The 16,392-nt window shown below is 51.5% G+C and overlaps 1 protein-coding gene across 2 annotated transcripts in view; it reads right to left on the reverse strand.

The window, feature by feature from the left end:
* Nucleotides 1-221: 221 nt before the first annotated feature.
* Nucleotides 222-16,392, reverse strand: part of Ada (adenosine deaminase) — a 24,941-nt gene continuing 8,770 nt past the window's right edge. Inside the window, exons 2-12 of one of the 2 annotated variants that reach the window (XM_031372688.1) lie at nucleotides 12,928-12,989; nucleotides 9,423-9,545; nucleotides 6,668-6,811; nucleotides 5,976-6,091; nucleotides 4,526-4,653; nucleotides 3,935-4,006; nucleotides 3,752-3,853; nucleotides 3,456-3,520; nucleotides 1,448-1,577; nucleotides 950-1,049; nucleotides 222-464 (exon numbers count right to left, since the gene is read on the reverse strand). In XM_031372688.1, coding sequence (XP_031228548.1) covers nucleotides 966-1,049; nucleotides 1,448-1,577; nucleotides 3,456-3,520; nucleotides 3,752-3,853; nucleotides 3,935-4,006; nucleotides 4,526-4,653; nucleotides 5,976-6,091; nucleotides 6,668-6,811; nucleotides 9,423-9,545; nucleotides 12,928-12,989 — 1,026 coding nt within the window. In that variant the 3' untranslated portion in view covers nucleotides 222-464; nucleotides 950-965. Of the gene's footprint in view, nucleotides 468-949; nucleotides 1,050-1,447; nucleotides 1,578-3,455; nucleotides 3,521-3,751; nucleotides 3,854-3,934; nucleotides 4,007-4,525; nucleotides 4,654-5,975; nucleotides 6,092-6,667; nucleotides 6,812-9,422; nucleotides 9,546-12,927; nucleotides 12,990-16,392 lie in introns of both variants that reach the window. The other variant, XM_031372689.1, reaches the window with a different exon arrangement.

Raw genomic sequence — 16,392 nt, forward strand, 5'->3', positions numbered from 1 at the left:
GTCCTCCCAGCCTGACACTCGGTGTAGGGCCCCAGGGCTGCTCACTTCTGGAGGAAAGAGGTCCTGTCTTCCCAGCCTGGTACTCAGTGTAGGGCCCCAGGGCTGCTCACTTCTGGGGGAAAGAGATCCTGTCCTCCCAGCCTGATACTCAGTGTAGGGCCCCAGGGCTCCTCCTTTCTTACCACCTAGCCAGCAGCCCCGAGACCACATTCACCATGTGCTCCAAGATACCAGTCACCATCTGCTTTATTGAACACCATATTTTTAGCTTTAGAAGGAAGGTTTCCAATTCATGCCCATGATTGTCAAGGCCTCTGGGCCTTAGCCAGGACATCCAATCAGAGGACAGACCTGGCCACTCCAAGGTCTGGAAGGAATGAAGGTCAGTATGTCAGAGTTGTAAAAGACTTTATCCACAGGATGAGGCTCAGAGAAGTGGTCTTGCCATCTTCAGGGGACCTGCCCTGCTGGTCAAGTCAGAGAAATAGAAAGGTCAGATCTCATAACACATAAGGCACGTAGAAAGCACAGAATTCCGGGCCCAGAGAGTGACTTCCTTCCATAGGCAGCAAGACAAGGGCTTCAAGCAAGGGAGTGTGTGGCTTGCCAAGGCCATACAGAATTTAAGGGACTCATGGGACTGGAACTGGACCAACTGCTGTTGAGGTCACACTCTAGGCTACCTGACATAATGCTCAGGAAATAGCCACCCTGACAAAAAGCTAACCACTGTGCCCAGAAGCCAGACAGTCCCCATTATTCTCAGGGATGTCCCCACTCTCCAAAAGACTTCTGCTACAAGCCACACAGAAAGTTGTAGAGGGACAGCATAGGGTGGTTGCTGCAACCCTGCAGGGGTGTGTTCCCTCCCCAGGGCTTCTGCCACAAGCCACACTTAAAGTTCAGGAGGGACAAGGTGGGTGGTTATTGCGCCCACGCAGAAGTGTACCGGCAGGCTGTGGTGGTTATTGGTATTCTCTGGAGAGCCGTTCCACAAGTTCCTCCTTCTCCTTCTCTGGGAGGAAGCTTGACTTCGCTGCGTTGATGTTCTAGAAGGGAAAAACAGAGTCAAAGCACAAGGAAAGGAACGGCCTTGTGAGCAAGGGCAAGGGGCATAGTAGTGGGGACACAGGCCCCTGCAGGGATTCACTCAAGACATCAGAACCCAAGACCAAGCTCCAAGCTAGGAACAACCTAACATTTCCAGTCAAGACCTTTCTTGGGAGATGGGTCCTCTGAGGAGCTCAACCCAAGCAAAGGCTAAGCTGCCCGGTCCCTCAGCCAGGATGCTGATGCTGAGGCATTTCTGTGGAAGGCTTTTGGTGCTAGGCTCAGCTTGGCATGTCAGGCTAATCCATTCTTGGTCTCCAGAGGTTCTAGGCAATCCACATACAATACATGCACACACCTGGGCCAAGTGTCAGGCTCACAGCTCACACGCACTCACCAGTCGCTTGAACTCCTCCTCAGTGAAGCCCATGTCATTTTTGGTCATCTGGTAGTCGGTGTCCAGGGTGGACTTGAAGATGAGGGGGTCGTCTGTGTTGAGTGAGTAGTTGGCCTGATCATCCTTGAAGCTGGGGAAGGGGCCGGGCAGGAAGAAAAGAGGGTGCCTTTTTACTTGAAGAACCATCACTGCCTGTCCTCCACATCCCTTCGATCTTTATACAATCTTAGACAACACAGAAGGTTGCATTCTCATATTAAAGAGGAAGCATTTAGAAAACTCTGGGAACTTCTCTAAAGCCAGCTCAGAGGCAAAGGCAGAATGGCGGAGGCGAGAGCCAAGGACACAGTGACTTGGAAATCTGGGAAAGCAACAGCCCCTTAAGCTGCCATGCTCTCTAGCCTTCCCGCCTCAGTCCTGGAGCATGGCTAACACCCTCCCCTCCTCTCCCAGTCAGTCCTCAGTCCCTTCCAACACAGCATGGGAACTTCCTGGCTCAGCCCTGCCTGCCATCTTGTTAAACTTGATTGGGTTTCTGCTAGCTCCAACCTTACTTGCTTGGATAGCAGTATTCAATCAACACTTTCAAATTCTTATTTACTTAAGCATGTGGCTATGCATGCCATGGAGCATGATTGGAGGTCAAGGGACAATTTATGACAGGCGGTTTCCTGTTTCTACCATATAGGTTCCCAGGATCAAACTCAGGTTATCACGCTTTGTGGAAACCATCTTTACCCACTGAGCCATCTCACTAGTCCCAGAATCTGACACTGGACTTTTCTCAAGGCATTATTCCTGGATATCTCTGACCCCATACTTTTTCAAAAATTATTTTAGACTTTTATCTTCTGTGTGTACGCCCATGTTCAGGGGTGCACGGAGTCAGAGGAGGACATTGGGTGTCTTTCTCTGACAGTCCCTGCCTTACTTCTTTTGAGACAGGGTCTCTCACTGAACCTGAAGCTCACTATTTTGAGGCTAGCAATCCTCCTGTCTCCATTCCCCTCCCTAGTACTAAGGTCACAGGTATGCATGGACATGCCTGGCTTTTTATGTGAGTGCTAGGAATCTGAACTCTGGTCTCACGCTTGCACAGCAAGCGCCCTGGTCTTTATGCTTACCCACAGAGGTATCGGCCAGCCCTGGACACTTTGACATGACCTGCTTTCCTCCTGTTTCTGCCTGTCCCTAATGTCACTGTTACAGGTTCTCTCCCTCCTCATCTTGATCCACCATCTCTCAGAGTCTTTGTTCTTCAAACTCTGTATTTGCACAGAGGTTGATTTGAACCCTCCCCAGCCAGAGTGCTATAGACCTGTGTGCCTCCAAGAGCGGCCATTTGGCTGTCCCGCAGGCGCTGTGCACCCATGCTCTAAGGAAACCCACGAGCCTTTTGTTATCCCAGCACACTCCATCCGTTTGTGTAAGAATGGCTGACAGACCAGTGCCGGCCTGTCCATTGTCAGCCCAAGTTCTTGCCATCTCTATCCTGCCTTGGGAAGAAACAGCTTTGTTCTCCTGAGGCTGAAAAGGACCTAGTCATTGGACAGGAAGGCCTTGTTTTAGTCATTGGACAGGAAGGCCTTGTTTTAGTCATTGGACAGGAAGGCCTTGTTTTTAGTTGGTGATGGGAACCAAGTAGCATGTGCGAGGTGCTCTATGGAAAAGCTTCAAGCTGGCCTTCAGGGGAACACCCAACAGCATCAATAAGAGCAAATATCCAGACAGATGAGACACATCTTCCCACAGCCCAAGAGGCAGAGTTGGGTAACAAGAGTGTAGAAGCTCATGGCTGATGAACCATGGGCGCCAGCTCTCCTAGTTAGTGGGTGGAGTCATGTTGGTACATCTGAACTTCACAGTCCTCATTTGTTGGACAAGGACAGCAATGCCTGCTTCTCAGCCAGAGTGACTTCATTACTAAGAACCAGGATGGTCAGGTCCCCCATTCCCTCCCCTTGCTTTCCAGATCAAAACCAAATGGGTCCCAGGAACCAGATCTCACCGAACAACCGCGTGCGTCGTTTTGGGATTCCAGGCGCCTGTGAGGTAGCTGGACCAGGGGCAGACCTGCAAGGGGCAGGTGTGTGGCTGGCATAGTGGGCCCCGGGCCAGCCGGGTCAGGGCTCAGCCACCTGCTCAGGTACTATTCTCAACAGCTTTAGTGCTTCCTTGCCTCAAGTCCCATGAAACCTCCACCATGTGGCCACTCTCACACTGCCTGCCTGCCCTGTCTCTGTCTGAAAGGCATAGGGTAGCCAGAGACAGCTCTCTCTCTCTCTCTCTGCCTTGGCATCTCACCTCAAAGTGCATGTTTTCTTTCAGTAGCCTGTTGTACAGGGCTTCATCCTCGATTGTGTGGTAGCCATGTCCCACCCTCTCTGTCTTGAGTATGTCCACAGCCTGTGGAGAAGCAGAGAGGACCTGAGTCCAGGAGCAGGAGCAGAATCAGGAAGAGGAGGCCCAGGGCCACCGGCTCCTTACCTCTCGCACAACCTCAGCAGAGCCCACCTCTCCAGCATGGACGGTCCGGTGAATGCCATTCTCTACTGCACCCTGGAAGGGGAAGAGACATGGCTCTGAGAGGGCTCTAGCGAGCTCTGTCTCTGCCACGCTTTGGGGTCTGACTTTTGGCAAGTGTGACTGTCCCCAGAGTCAGGCTAGGCTACTTTAATAAGTATACAGGACCGTGTGGCCTGATTTCCCAGTCATGAGTAGAGCAGAAACTTTTTTATGCTGCAGCCTCTGTGCACTAACACTTTTGAAGGGTTTAATCACATTGTCTAATATTCTAAAGCAAATACTATTGGGTGGAGCTCAAGAGAGTCAAGTCAACATGACCAAGGCCTAACAAGAACTTTAGAATCGAGGCAATGAGGTCCCGAGAAAAAGCAGCCCCGTCCAAGGTCACCCAGGAATACACAGGCAGATGCAGACTCAAACCCAGCTCTCCTAACACCTAGCGGGGGCTTTAGGTAATATCCTGTTCTGAGTCCCTAACCCCAACTGAGACATACCTGGGGCCTCAGAAGAGTCCCAAGCTTACCCAGGGCTACCCTCCCCTTTCAGGCCCACCTTATAGGCTTCCACGTGGCCCTGGAAGAGGCTGCTTCCTTCAATGGTCTCGTCTCCAGCCAAGTCCATAGCCACCACGGTCTTCTGATGGTACTTCTTACACAGCTCCAACACCTCAAGGGACCAGCCTGCAAGAGCAGTCCAGCAGGGCCTCATCAAATAGGAATAGAATAGGGCCTGCCAGCCACCCACTGGCTTCCCTAGTCCTTCATCTGAGGCCAGAGAAGATCTAAGATCCAGTGTCTTGTCTTCATATCCTGACTGCTGTGTCCTCCCGACTCAAGCCTCAGAGTGCCCTTTCCCAGAGGAACACCACCAACCACCGCACAAGGTCATAGCAAGGGCTGGCGAGACAGCTCAGCGGGTAAGAGCCCCGATTGCTCTTCCAAAGGTCCTGAGTTCAAATCCCAGCAACCACATGGTGGCTCACATCTACCAGTGATGAGATCTGACGCCCTCTTCTGGTGCGTCTGAAGACAACTACAGTGTAGCTATTTATAATAATAAATAAATCTTTTTGGGCCAGAGCAAGCAGGGTTGACCAGAGTGAGCAGGGCTGACTGGAGCAAACAGAGGTCCTAAATTCAATTCCCAACAACGACATGAAGGTTCACAACCATCTGTACAATGTACTCACATCCATAAAATAAATAAATAAATCTTTTTTTTTTTTTTAAAAAAAGGTCATGGCTAGTGTCTGCTGATGTGGGCTGGGCTCAGTAAGTGATGGACAGGCTAGTCCACTGGTCTCTACCAACCCCCGTGGCAGACTTACCCCACTGAGAAGATAGGAAATCGGAGCCTAACATTTAGCCCAGAATATAACTCATGGGAATATTAGTTTATTGCTAATACATCATGCACTTTTATAGTAAGAGCCCCATAAAGTTATTATGATGTGACCAACAAGACGGCTCAGCAGGTAAAGCCCTAGGCCTGACGACCTGAGTTCAGTCCCCAGGCTGCGGTGAGGGTTAAGGAAGAGACAGACAGGTCAGGTCCTGTAACCTAACATCAGCCTGTGGCTTTGGTTCCCACTAATCCTTAGGGTGGGGGTGTGAAGTGGGTGTGGCCATCACCACACGCGTGGTGTGAAAGAGCTCACGAGGGGTGATGTGACTTGCCCCGGGTCCCAGAAAGGGCTCTGCAGGTTGAGCCTTGGAGGCTTGACCAGTAGTGGTAGTGGGGGAGGACCCCCAGAGACCTCAAAATCAGACCACAGAGTCTTAGATGGTATTACATGTTTCCCTGTTGTCTAGGGTCCTTTGGCTGGGAGCTTCCTGTGGGTCACGTGGCTGACAAGACCCAGATTTCCTGTTAAGGAGACTCATCAGAGTCACCAAAAGTTCACAGGTGTTTTTTAGAAAACTCTAGAAATATGAGGTGGGAGACGCTGGGATAGAGTAGGTCCAGCTGTGTGGCTAGGCTAGGGTGCGGTGGTGGTACTCACTGGGTTGGTGGCGCATGCAGCACAGAATGGACCGGACCTTGATGCCGAATGCTTGCTCTCCCTCCTGCAGGCCCTGGTTCACAAGATCTACAACCTCATCGGGGGTCAGGTCCCCTCTGTGTGGGGAGAGGAGGAAGGAGGACCTTAGGCCAAGGGAAGGCTATGGGCAGCCATGGAACTGGAGCAGGGAGAAACAGCCTTGCCCCTGAATAATGTCTTCTGAGGAGACACACGGACATGATTTCAATGCAGTGGCCCGCTTCCTCAGAGCTGTCTGGGCATTGCCAGATCCCAGTGTGGGGATGTCCCACAGCCCTCCCTATTTCTAGATGGAGAGGGGGCTGAATTTGGGTCCAGAATCATGGACCCAAATTTGTGTCAGAATCATGGCTCCAGAGGGAAGGAATAGGGGGTTCAAGACACTTCGAGGTGCAAGAGGTTGACCAGAAGACAGCAGTGGGCCAGACTCATTCACTGAGCAAATGACTTTAGAAGTCACCAGCTAATCCAGGCAGAGTCATGGCAGCTAGCTAGTACTTCACTTAGGGGAGAGACATAGCCTCGAGCAGAGGGATAGGGATCGTGCTTTATGGCTGAGTCCATGGACAGGGCCAAGGCCAGGGCTCTAAGCACTCCATCCCCAGCTCAAAGCCCCACTCAGCACAGTCCCCACCCCCAGTGATGCCACTCACTCAGTCTGGTTCCAGGGGATTGGGTCCACTTTGGAGTTGGCCAGCAGGTGTGGGCTGTAGCGCACTTCCACGTACACCACACCCTCCTTTGCCTTCATCTCCACAAACTCATAGGCGATCCTTTTGATGGCCTCTCTGCAGCCTCTGGGAAGGGAAGAACACAGGTTGGCAACAACCTTCTTCAGCTCCCGTAGCAAGCGAGGTAACTGCAGGCCTCAGAACCAGCCTATTTCCAGCTCACAAGCTCACACTGCCTGGGCACCTGCCGATTACAGGCAAGGCACTTGGGAAGCCCTGGCATCTCATCTGTACTTCTGAACTACAAACTCCTTCTGACCCCTGACCCTTGTAACAGGCATGTCTCCCAGGTTGCCCCAAAGTGCTCCACTCCCCACAAAGCAGTGAGAGTGATTATATAGGCAACCAAAGCACACTGCCCCTCTCTTCTGAGCTCCTACGGCGTCCAGTTGTGTAGAAAGATCCGACTCTATGCCAGACCAATTGTCACAGTCACCAACTTCCCTAGCACCTTGTGCCGCACGTTCTTCCTCTGGCCAAGGACCATTAAGCTTGTCCCTCCCACTTCAGGACTTGGGGTCATGGTCTCCTGCTTGTCCAGCCTCCTGCATTCTGCTTGACCCCGACCTAACGCCAGCTTAAGGCCCTCTACCCAGGCCTCCTCAGACCACCTTCTCTTGGCATCCTTTTTCCACGCCTTGATCACCACTTGACATTAGATAGCACATGCTTTTTTAGGGACTACATCCCATCTCCCCTGGGCTCCTGCGCCACAAGGATCTCTTCATCTGTCTTGTCACAGCTGTGATACCTGAGCCAAGGGAAGTGCCTAGGACACAGTAGCCACGTATTAGTTGAATAATGGGGGCTGGTGAGATGGCTCAGCAGGTAAGAGCACTGACTGCTCTTCCAAAGGTCCTGAGTTCGGATCCCAGCAACCACATGGTGGCTCACAACCACCCATAATGAGATCTGACACCCTCTTCTGGTGTGTCTGAAAGACAGCTACAGTGAATTACTCAGGAGCGAGAGGGGCCAGAGGGAGCGGGGCCGGCACAGGTCCTGAGTTCAATTCCCAGCAGCCACACACATGATGGCTCATGGTCATCTGTACAGCTACAGTGTACTCATACACATAAAATAAATAAAATAAATCTTAAAAAAAAAAAAAAGAATGGATGTAAAACTGGTAGGGAGGCTAAAAGGACACAGATGTGAATCCAGAGGGACTCTGGGATGGGAGAACTTGGTCTTCAGTCATGGACTTATAGTCTGTGTGATCCTGGCTAGTCAGTTACCCTTTGATAAGGGTTAGTGTGAGGGAGCATCAGAAACTTCACCCAGGCTGGCAGGTAGACAGCAGGCTATGCTACACTTGGTCTCAGCCAGAAGGCCAAGAAGTGATCAGCCACACGCCGGAGAGTTTTGGTTGCTGCTGCTGAGTGTAGGTTTCAGGAGCAAGGTACAAGTTGCCTGTGAAGGCCTCTATGGGCAGTGATCAAATGCTAATGGACGGACGGGCCTAGTTAGGATTCCCTCCAGAGGAGGGAAGACAAGCAAGTGCCCCCAACAGCCCTTGGGGGATAAGAGAGCGCCTGCCTCCTGGGCAATGGAGTCACTCCTAGGAGGTGGTTCAATGGGTGAGGGAAGATCGGGATCAGGTTTCAGCTCTGCCACAGTGAGGAGCTTGCTCACTGCCTATCCCAGCCCCAGCCCCCCACAGCTCTCACATAGCTATCTATAGTCTGATCCATTCTTCAAGTGGGTATTGAGCCTTCATACCGGCCCAGACTCTGACTACACAGTGAACGGGAGCTAGGATCCCTGCCTTTCCATTGCCTTGTGACAGGAAAGCCAGGTGTAAATAAGGGGAGCACATATAGACTATGACATAGGAATGTTAGCGATACAGGTAAAGCCAGGAGGCCACGTGGCCTGCCGCAACAGGATTAGAAAGACCCCATTTGCAGAAGGCAAGCCATGGGCTTTTAGAGAACAGTGGTTCAGGTTGAGAGAATGAGGGCAGAGGATCTGAGGTGGGATGGGATGGGGTGGGGTATGAGTACCCAGGGTAGGGGAGGAGTCAACAGCCGTGAAAGCCAGGAGCTCAAAGTTGTAGGGCTTGTGCACCTGTCCTGTAGTTTTTGGTATTTGCTCCGAGAGACACAGAGAGAGGTTGGTAAATTTGGGTCAGAAGGCTGGCTTAGGTCTTCAGTCTTGAGTCTTTTCTCTGGTACTCTCTAGTGACCATTCCTGGGCCTTCTCAGAGACTAGTAATGGTCTTCATTTGCCTAGTGACTCAAGACATCAAAGAAGGACCCAACTCCGCTTCCATGTCCCACTCCAGTGTCTCCCTTCCAAAGCTCTAGCCTGGGGAATGCGGGACCTGGCTTAGGCCCTACCCTGTTCTGCACCCATGCCTCAGTTTACCTTAAGACTAGGGCTCTTTCTATGAGATCTGGGATGGTGACATGTGTCTAAAGAGCAGTGAGTTGTGACCAAGACATCTTAGCTAGCCTGGCCAGCACAGGGCTTCCGCAAGCAGAGTCTCCTCTGCCCCAAGACAGACGCCACCTCTAGATGGGATGAGCTTAGGAGCCCAAAGGCACAGGAGAGGTCGGCTTATGTGCACACTATGGTAAGAAGCAAGGTTAGGGGCACTGAGTGTCTAGTACAGCAGCTCAGCCAGGGCTTAGTTACAGGGATGGATGGACACAAGGGTTGGGGAGCAACTTACGCGATAGCAGGCATGTAGTAGTCAAACTTGGCCAGGAAGCCGGGCAGCGAGAGAGGCTTGTCCATGCCGATAATGTTGCGCAGCTCCTCCACTGTGTCTGCTGGGAGGGGGATGCCTCTCTTCCTAAAAATAAAATTGAGGGTGAGGGGCTGCAGCCAGGGCTCAGTGGGTAAGAGCACATTGGCTGTTCTTGCAGAAGACGAGACCCACATGGAGGCTCATGACCATCTGTAACTGCAGTTCCAGGGGATCCAATACCTTCAGGTCTCCTTTGCTGGCATCAGGCATATATGTGTTCCATATATACTTGTGGGCAAAAACCTCGAGACACGTAAGATGAATTTGTAAAAATGCATACATTTAAAAACAAAAATAGCCGGGCAGTAGTGGCGCACGCCTTTAATCCCAGCTCTTGGGAGGCAGAGGCAGGCGGATTTCTGAGTTCCGAGGCCAGCCTGGTCTACAGAGTGAGTTCCAGGACAGCCAGGGCTACCACAGAGAAACCCTGTCTTGAAAAACCTAATTAATTAATTAATTAATTAAAAAAACAAATGACAACAAACGGTGAGATGCCAGGACAGGATCCAGCCTGACCTCCCCGGGCAGCATGGGACAGACTGGTAGCCCCAGTGAGAAACAAGGGGATCCTTCCATCTAGCTCCTCCCATGGGACGGATGTGGAAACCAAACTCCAAGGCATAGAGAACAGGGCAGAGCCCCGCCACTCAAGACTTCTAGCCAGAAGCCACGAAAAAAAATCACACATCTCCCATCCAAGAACTACTAGGCCCAGCCCTGCTTGACTTCCAGGATTAAATGCATTCTGAGTGGAAGAGCTAGAAACAAGTCACCACATCTCAAGGGACTAAGAGTATCACGGCAAGCCCATGACTTCCTCATCAGGTCCAGGGGCAGGCGGAGGCATCTGGACATATGCCCAGACAGAAGCTATCAGACACAATAGCTACTGTGCAGTGCCATAATTCCCGGGACAGGAACTGGTAGCAGGACCTTTCCCCTTGCTCTGTCACAGCAGCCTGCCCCACCCAGCCTAGGCCTGCTGTGCGGGCCACTCAGCTCAGGACTATCCCACGCCCGTAGCACCACCACCTCTGCCTTGGAGTCTTCTCCTACACCAGGGGCGCTGCCTCCCCATGGACTGCAGAAGCTGCTGTGAACCTAGGGAGGCAGCCTCCTTCTGCGCATGCACTGCAGTCTACCCCCACTTCAACTCAGATCCAGCCCATAGGATCCCTCTAGGCCTTGGTTTCTTCTATTTTATCATCGCTATTGTTGTTATTATTGGTGTGTGTGTGTGTGTATGTGTGTGTGTGTGTGTGTGTGTGTATGTGTGTGTGTGTGTGTGTGTTTATGTGTGTGTAATTTCCCAGTAGGAAACACCAATGTCTCCCTGCTCCAGCTTGTGTGTCATGAATCCTCACCAGTCCTAGGTCCCCATAATGCACTGCGGGAATATGGTGTGCACCCCTGCTGTGGTCCTGGTACAAAGAGGGAGGTTCTCAATATCCCCTGGTGCCTCCAGGTTAAATTTTTTGCTGCTGGCCAGTCTGCCTCAAAGCCACCCTCCTAAAGCCACATACAGCCATAGTGATCCTGGAGAGCCTTCAGAGGAACATACTGATAACTTTAGAGACAATGATTAGAGTGCAGCCCTAAAGCCCTGAGGATGGTGAAGCTATGGTAGGCACCTGGAGTGTCTGCAGATAGACAAGAGAAGGGACAGTAGTGGCTCAGACTTGTACAATGATGACAGCAGAGGGTGGCTGGATCCTCAGTATGCTTTAGAGAGAGCACACAGGGTGGTATAGGGTCCTGGATCCCCAGTATGCTTTAGAGAGAGCCCACAGGGTGGTGAAGGGTCCTGGATCCCCAGTATGCTTTAGAGAGAGCCCACAGGGTGGTGAAGGGTCCTGGATCCCCAGGATGCTTTAGAGAGAGCCCACAGGGTGGTGAAGGGCCTGGGAAGGAGGTAAGAGGAACCAGGAGGGCAGAAGCCCAGGAACTGGAGGAAGAAGGGATGGTTGCCAACATAGTCACCAAGACAATGGAAGGGGTCACTGGCTTGGCCACAGTAGGCCAGAACCTGTTCTCTGCTGCCCGAATACTCCAGGGGAGCCTCCCCAACACCCCTGTGAGGGCCCACTGAGGCTAGAAAAATCCCAGCAGCCCCCACTACCCACGTGTTGCTTTTTCACTCCACCCGAACCATACCTCTGTGACCTGGCTAATACATTAGCCTTCTTTGACCCTTCCACAATGCCTGCTGGGAACCCATCTCAGTGTCCCACCCAAATGAGCTCATTGAGGCCCTGGGGCAATATCGAGCAGCCAAATGACCAAAGGCCACCCAGAGATAAGGCCAGAGGCATCCCTCTGACACAAGAGCCATAGATACCAATACTAACATCTGGAAGTAACCTTTACAGGGCAAGCTAATATGGTTGGGTTTTTTTGTTTTTGTTTTTGTTTGTTTTGTTTTGTTTTTTGAATCAAGGTTTCTCTGTATAGCTCTGGCTGTCCTGGAATTCACTCTGTAGACCAGACTGGCCTCAAACTCAGAAATCTGCCTGCCTCTGCTTCCCAAGTGCTGGGATTAAAGGCGTGCGCCTGGCTTGTTTTTTTTGTTTTTTTGTTTTTATTTTTTAAAGGTTTATTTATTGTTATATGTAAGTACACTGTAGCTATCTTCAGACGCACCAGAAGAGGGCATCAGATTTCATTATGGATGGTTGTGAGCCACCATGTGGTTGCTGGGATTTGAACTCAGGACCTTCGGAAGAGCAGTCAGCGCTCATAACCACTGAGCCATCTCTCCAGCCCAAGCTATTATGTTCTGAGCCTCTCATTTCTCATGGCTGACCTCACAGAAATCTCTGGTTTCACTCTGTTGGACCCCTGAACTTAAACCCTGCCCTCCACTCAGGAGGAAGCCTTTGACTGCCATGGCTCCATCTTCCTATCTATAAAGAGGATCGGGCCCGGCAAGAGAACCGCCTACCTCACCGTGGGAAGGAGTCACCAACTTAACTCAGTGCAGCGCAGCCAAGGTGGTGTGCTTGTGGCACAAGAACACCATGACCCAGGGCAGGGAAAGGCCGAGGAAGAACAACACAGAGGAACTCTCCCAAGGGACTTGGGAGCCAAGCTCTGGAGATGGGAGACAAATTCCCAAGTAGCACCTGGGAGGCCGTCGCATGGGACAGAGGCAGAATTGAGGCTAGACACTGGAGACAGTGGGAGACAGCTGAGTCCTTCCATTATACCCAGAATGCTTAGCAGCAAGAGTGAAGGATGCTGGGGGGAGGGGCTCACTTTTCCTGACAGCTCGGGAGGAAGGATGACCCCAGAACATCACCATCTTCCATCAAGGACTGGCTTGCCTCCTGCAGGGAACGGATAGGGCCCTGGGAATCTCCAGGGGCTCTAAGAAGAGCTGTCCATTTTATGCAATCCTGGAAAGGACTGTGGTTGTCTGTGCACTTACTTGCCATAGTATAAGATGGTTTCTGGCTTGATGGCTCCATCCAGGTGGACATGTAGCTCGACCTGCAAGGGGCAGAGAAAGAGGGTGAGACACCACAGAGCCCGAGGAGCCCTGCAGAAGCCACCTTTGCCTGGACCTTAATCACTACACTTCTTAAACTCTTCACACACACGCTTTCACCTAAGCTCGCCTGTATGTGTTTTGGGGACAGTCAAGGTGCTGTGTGGTTCGCAGCTCAGGGGTCTGGGGTTCGGAGACGTTTAAGTGCCCTGACCTAAGTTATACAGCAAGCAAGAAATGGGAACAGATGCAATCCTTTGCCTTAGCCTCAGCTGGGGAGCAGCAACGGCAACATTCCATCCCGACCCAATTCCAAGGCTTGCCATCAGAACCATGAGGCCAGCTGTGGTCCCAGTGGGGGTCAGTTACCACATCAGAGCCACTGCTGTAGGTCACTTCAGTCAGTCAGTCAGTTCTTGAGTCTAACAGAAAGAGGAGACTGCAGGCTCACAGGCTCTGGGGCCTTTGGGGGATAGCTCGGCTCGTAAGGAACTCACTGCACAAGCTGAGCTCAGGCAGCAATCACATAAAGGGTGGCGCTGCACACCTGTAATTCCAGAGCCGGGGAGACGGATGGGAGGGTTCCTGGGGTTCACTAGCCAAACAGTTGAGCCAAATCAATAAAGCCCCCAGCTCCCCGTGTGAGGCCCTGTCTCAAAAAACAAGGTGGGTGGCACTTGAGGAATGACACCTGATACTGACCTCTGGTCTCCACATGTAGGCACATAGGGATACGCTCACCCATACCTGCACATGCGCACACGCACGCGTGCACACATGCATGCACTGAAATAAAAGACTCCAGTGGGGGTGTACATCATATTTGCATGTGCAAGGCCCCATGCTCCAACTTTAGCACCACAAAGTAAATGCAAATATATAAATACCAGGCTCTGTTTCACAAACAGGTGCTAGTCAGGCCTGCCTTATCAGGCAACATATCGACAACTAAGTCTTTCTGATCCTCTAGAAAGAGTCTTGGTGACCATGCCTATTTGCCCAATCCCATGTATGACACCTTGTTCACAAAGCTGAGGCTACAAGCAGGGCCTCCGTAGAGAGTCCATCTGTCTAAACTCCCAGCTCTCCACTTGTATGGCTGATCTCAGATGGCCTAAGTGTCAACTGAACAGTGTGGGATAGCTCGCTCTTGTACAAAAACCATGACAAAGATTTTAGATAGTGAATGTGGAGAGGCGTGATCCAAAGGAAGTAGTTAGTGTCTCTGGGAAATGATGTTTTCAACAGCTATTAAGTCGAACAGGTGTTGGGAGCCAGTGCATTAAGGACTTTGTCATCTGCCTGATCCAAGTCAGATCCCCGAACAAAGGGAGACCCAGAAGTGGCATTTGCCAGGGTGGGGCCATTTCTGGAAATTGGTGGCTGAGATAAGAAGGTTGGCAGGTCTGGCTGGAAGGAAAAATATTTGGGAGTTTCTGGCCCCCAGGAACTGTCACTGAACCTGCTTCCAGCAGGAGAAACCAAGTCCAGAGTAACAGGGTCCAGAGGTGCCAAAGCCTCTAGCTGACCAGGCCTTAGGGCAACCAGATCACTTCAGTATTTCACTCTGTGTCTATGGGTTCTCATGTCACAGGGGGAGAACAATACACTTTCCTCTAGGTCTTCATGAACAGGGGCCACGGGGATGGTCAGTCATGAAGCACTAGGCGTATAGCAATTGGTAAAATTGTGCCATTTATCACTTAAACAAACAAGCTATAGTGTCATGTAGTTCAGGCTAGCATTAAATTCACTATAATAGCCAAAGATGACCCTTGAACTCAGAACTTGACCCAGAACTCTTGGTCTGCCTTATCATTTATCTCTCAAATTGTTTTCTGAGACAGGATTTCACTATCTAGCCCAAGCTGGCCCAGGATTCATTATTAGCTCAGGCTGGCGCCCTCAAACTTGCAATTCACCCTCGTTAGCCTGCCAGGTGTTAGGATTCTGGGCATGAGCCACCATACCCAGCACTCAGGAGCTTTTCATTTGAGTAAAAATAGTGAAGCCCCTGCTTGTTGCTGGGGCTCCAGGAGCAAGCAAGAGGGACAAAATCTTATTCCTTCTGCACGAACAGTCCAGCAAGGGACAAACTAGAGACACGTGAATAAGTGTATAGTTATGAATCAAGATGCTTACACAGGAAACATTAACTGTGCCATGAACTCACAGCCCGACCAGGCAGCAAACAGTCACCCAGGAAATCTGAGCCAAGCACTGAAGAGGGCAAAGAAACCAACTGGGCAGGTGCAGGTGAGGGGCGGGGGCGGGCAGAAGAACTTCCCAACTTCCCAGTGGAGATAAGAGTCTGCGCAGAAGCCCTGTGACAGGGCAAAGCGGGGCGGGGGGTATGGGAGGAAGGGAAATGCTAAGACTGAGAACTGTAGGGCAGAACCACCTGGGAGGGTCGTGTGACCAGAGAAAGATGGGCTTTCTGGTGAGAGCACAGAGAGGCCAGCTTAAGGTACCTCAAGAGAGGGAGGCTGAGAGAAGCTACCGCAGACAAGAGTTTGAGGCTGGGGGTCTAGGACCAGGCCCTGGCTTAAGCAGGCACTTAGTGCAGGGGAGACAGGGTCTGGAGAATAGAGGCCAGAAATAAAAGGAGACTGGAGAACACAGCATCTAGAGGCCAGTCCCGGTGGCTTATCAAGGAGGAACAGTAACCTCCCTGGGTCAGAACACTGGGCCAACCATGGGACTCTGGAGTCACACCTCAAGCCCTACAACCAGTAGCAAAGGCCTTAGATGGTAACATGTGAAATCATCCACAATTTTAGATGATAGCACATGGAATCATCCACAGTCTTGGAAAAAAACCTATCCCAGACTCTGATCAGGCCCTGAACGTACTCTCCTGTCCTGGGAGCAGAGGAAGAGATGTTCTGACGCCAAGAACAAGAAGTAGCAGTGTGACCACAGAGGCAGAGATTGGAGTTGCGAGGTCACAAGCCCAGAAGGCTAGGAGGACAGATCGGTGCCCCTTAGTTTAAGAATGAAGAACACAGGCTGCAGGAACCCTTCAGGGCACCGGGTAGTGTTGGAAAGTTGTTGACGTCTGGGCTTCAGCTGGAGTCAGTTCTACCTCAGTCCTCTGGGTATGTGCGGGCACAACTGTGTGCTTCTGTAGTTTGGGGATGCCAGGGATGGAAGCTAAGGCCTTGAGCAGGCCCGGCACTCTGCTACTAAGTCACACCCTCAGCCCTGTTTTGTTTTTGTTGTTTGTTTTTCTGAATGCACACTCAAGGATGAAGAAAGTGGCCTGGAGCCCTGTGCCAGAGGCCCGAGCAAGGGCAGGCTCCAAATTAGGAAACAGCATGGATAAGAAAGGAAGAGGAGGCCAGGCAGTGGTGGTGCACGCCTTTAATCCCAGCACTTGGGAGGCAGAGGCAGGCAGATTTCTGA

This window comes from Mastomys coucha, unplaced genomic scaffold (assembly GCF_008632895.1).
Source record: "Mastomys coucha isolate ucsf_1 unplaced genomic scaffold, UCSF_Mcou_1 pScaffold15, whole genome shotgun sequence".
Taxonomy (NCBI): domain Eukaryota; kingdom Metazoa; phylum Chordata; class Mammalia; order Rodentia; family Muridae; genus Mastomys; species Mastomys coucha.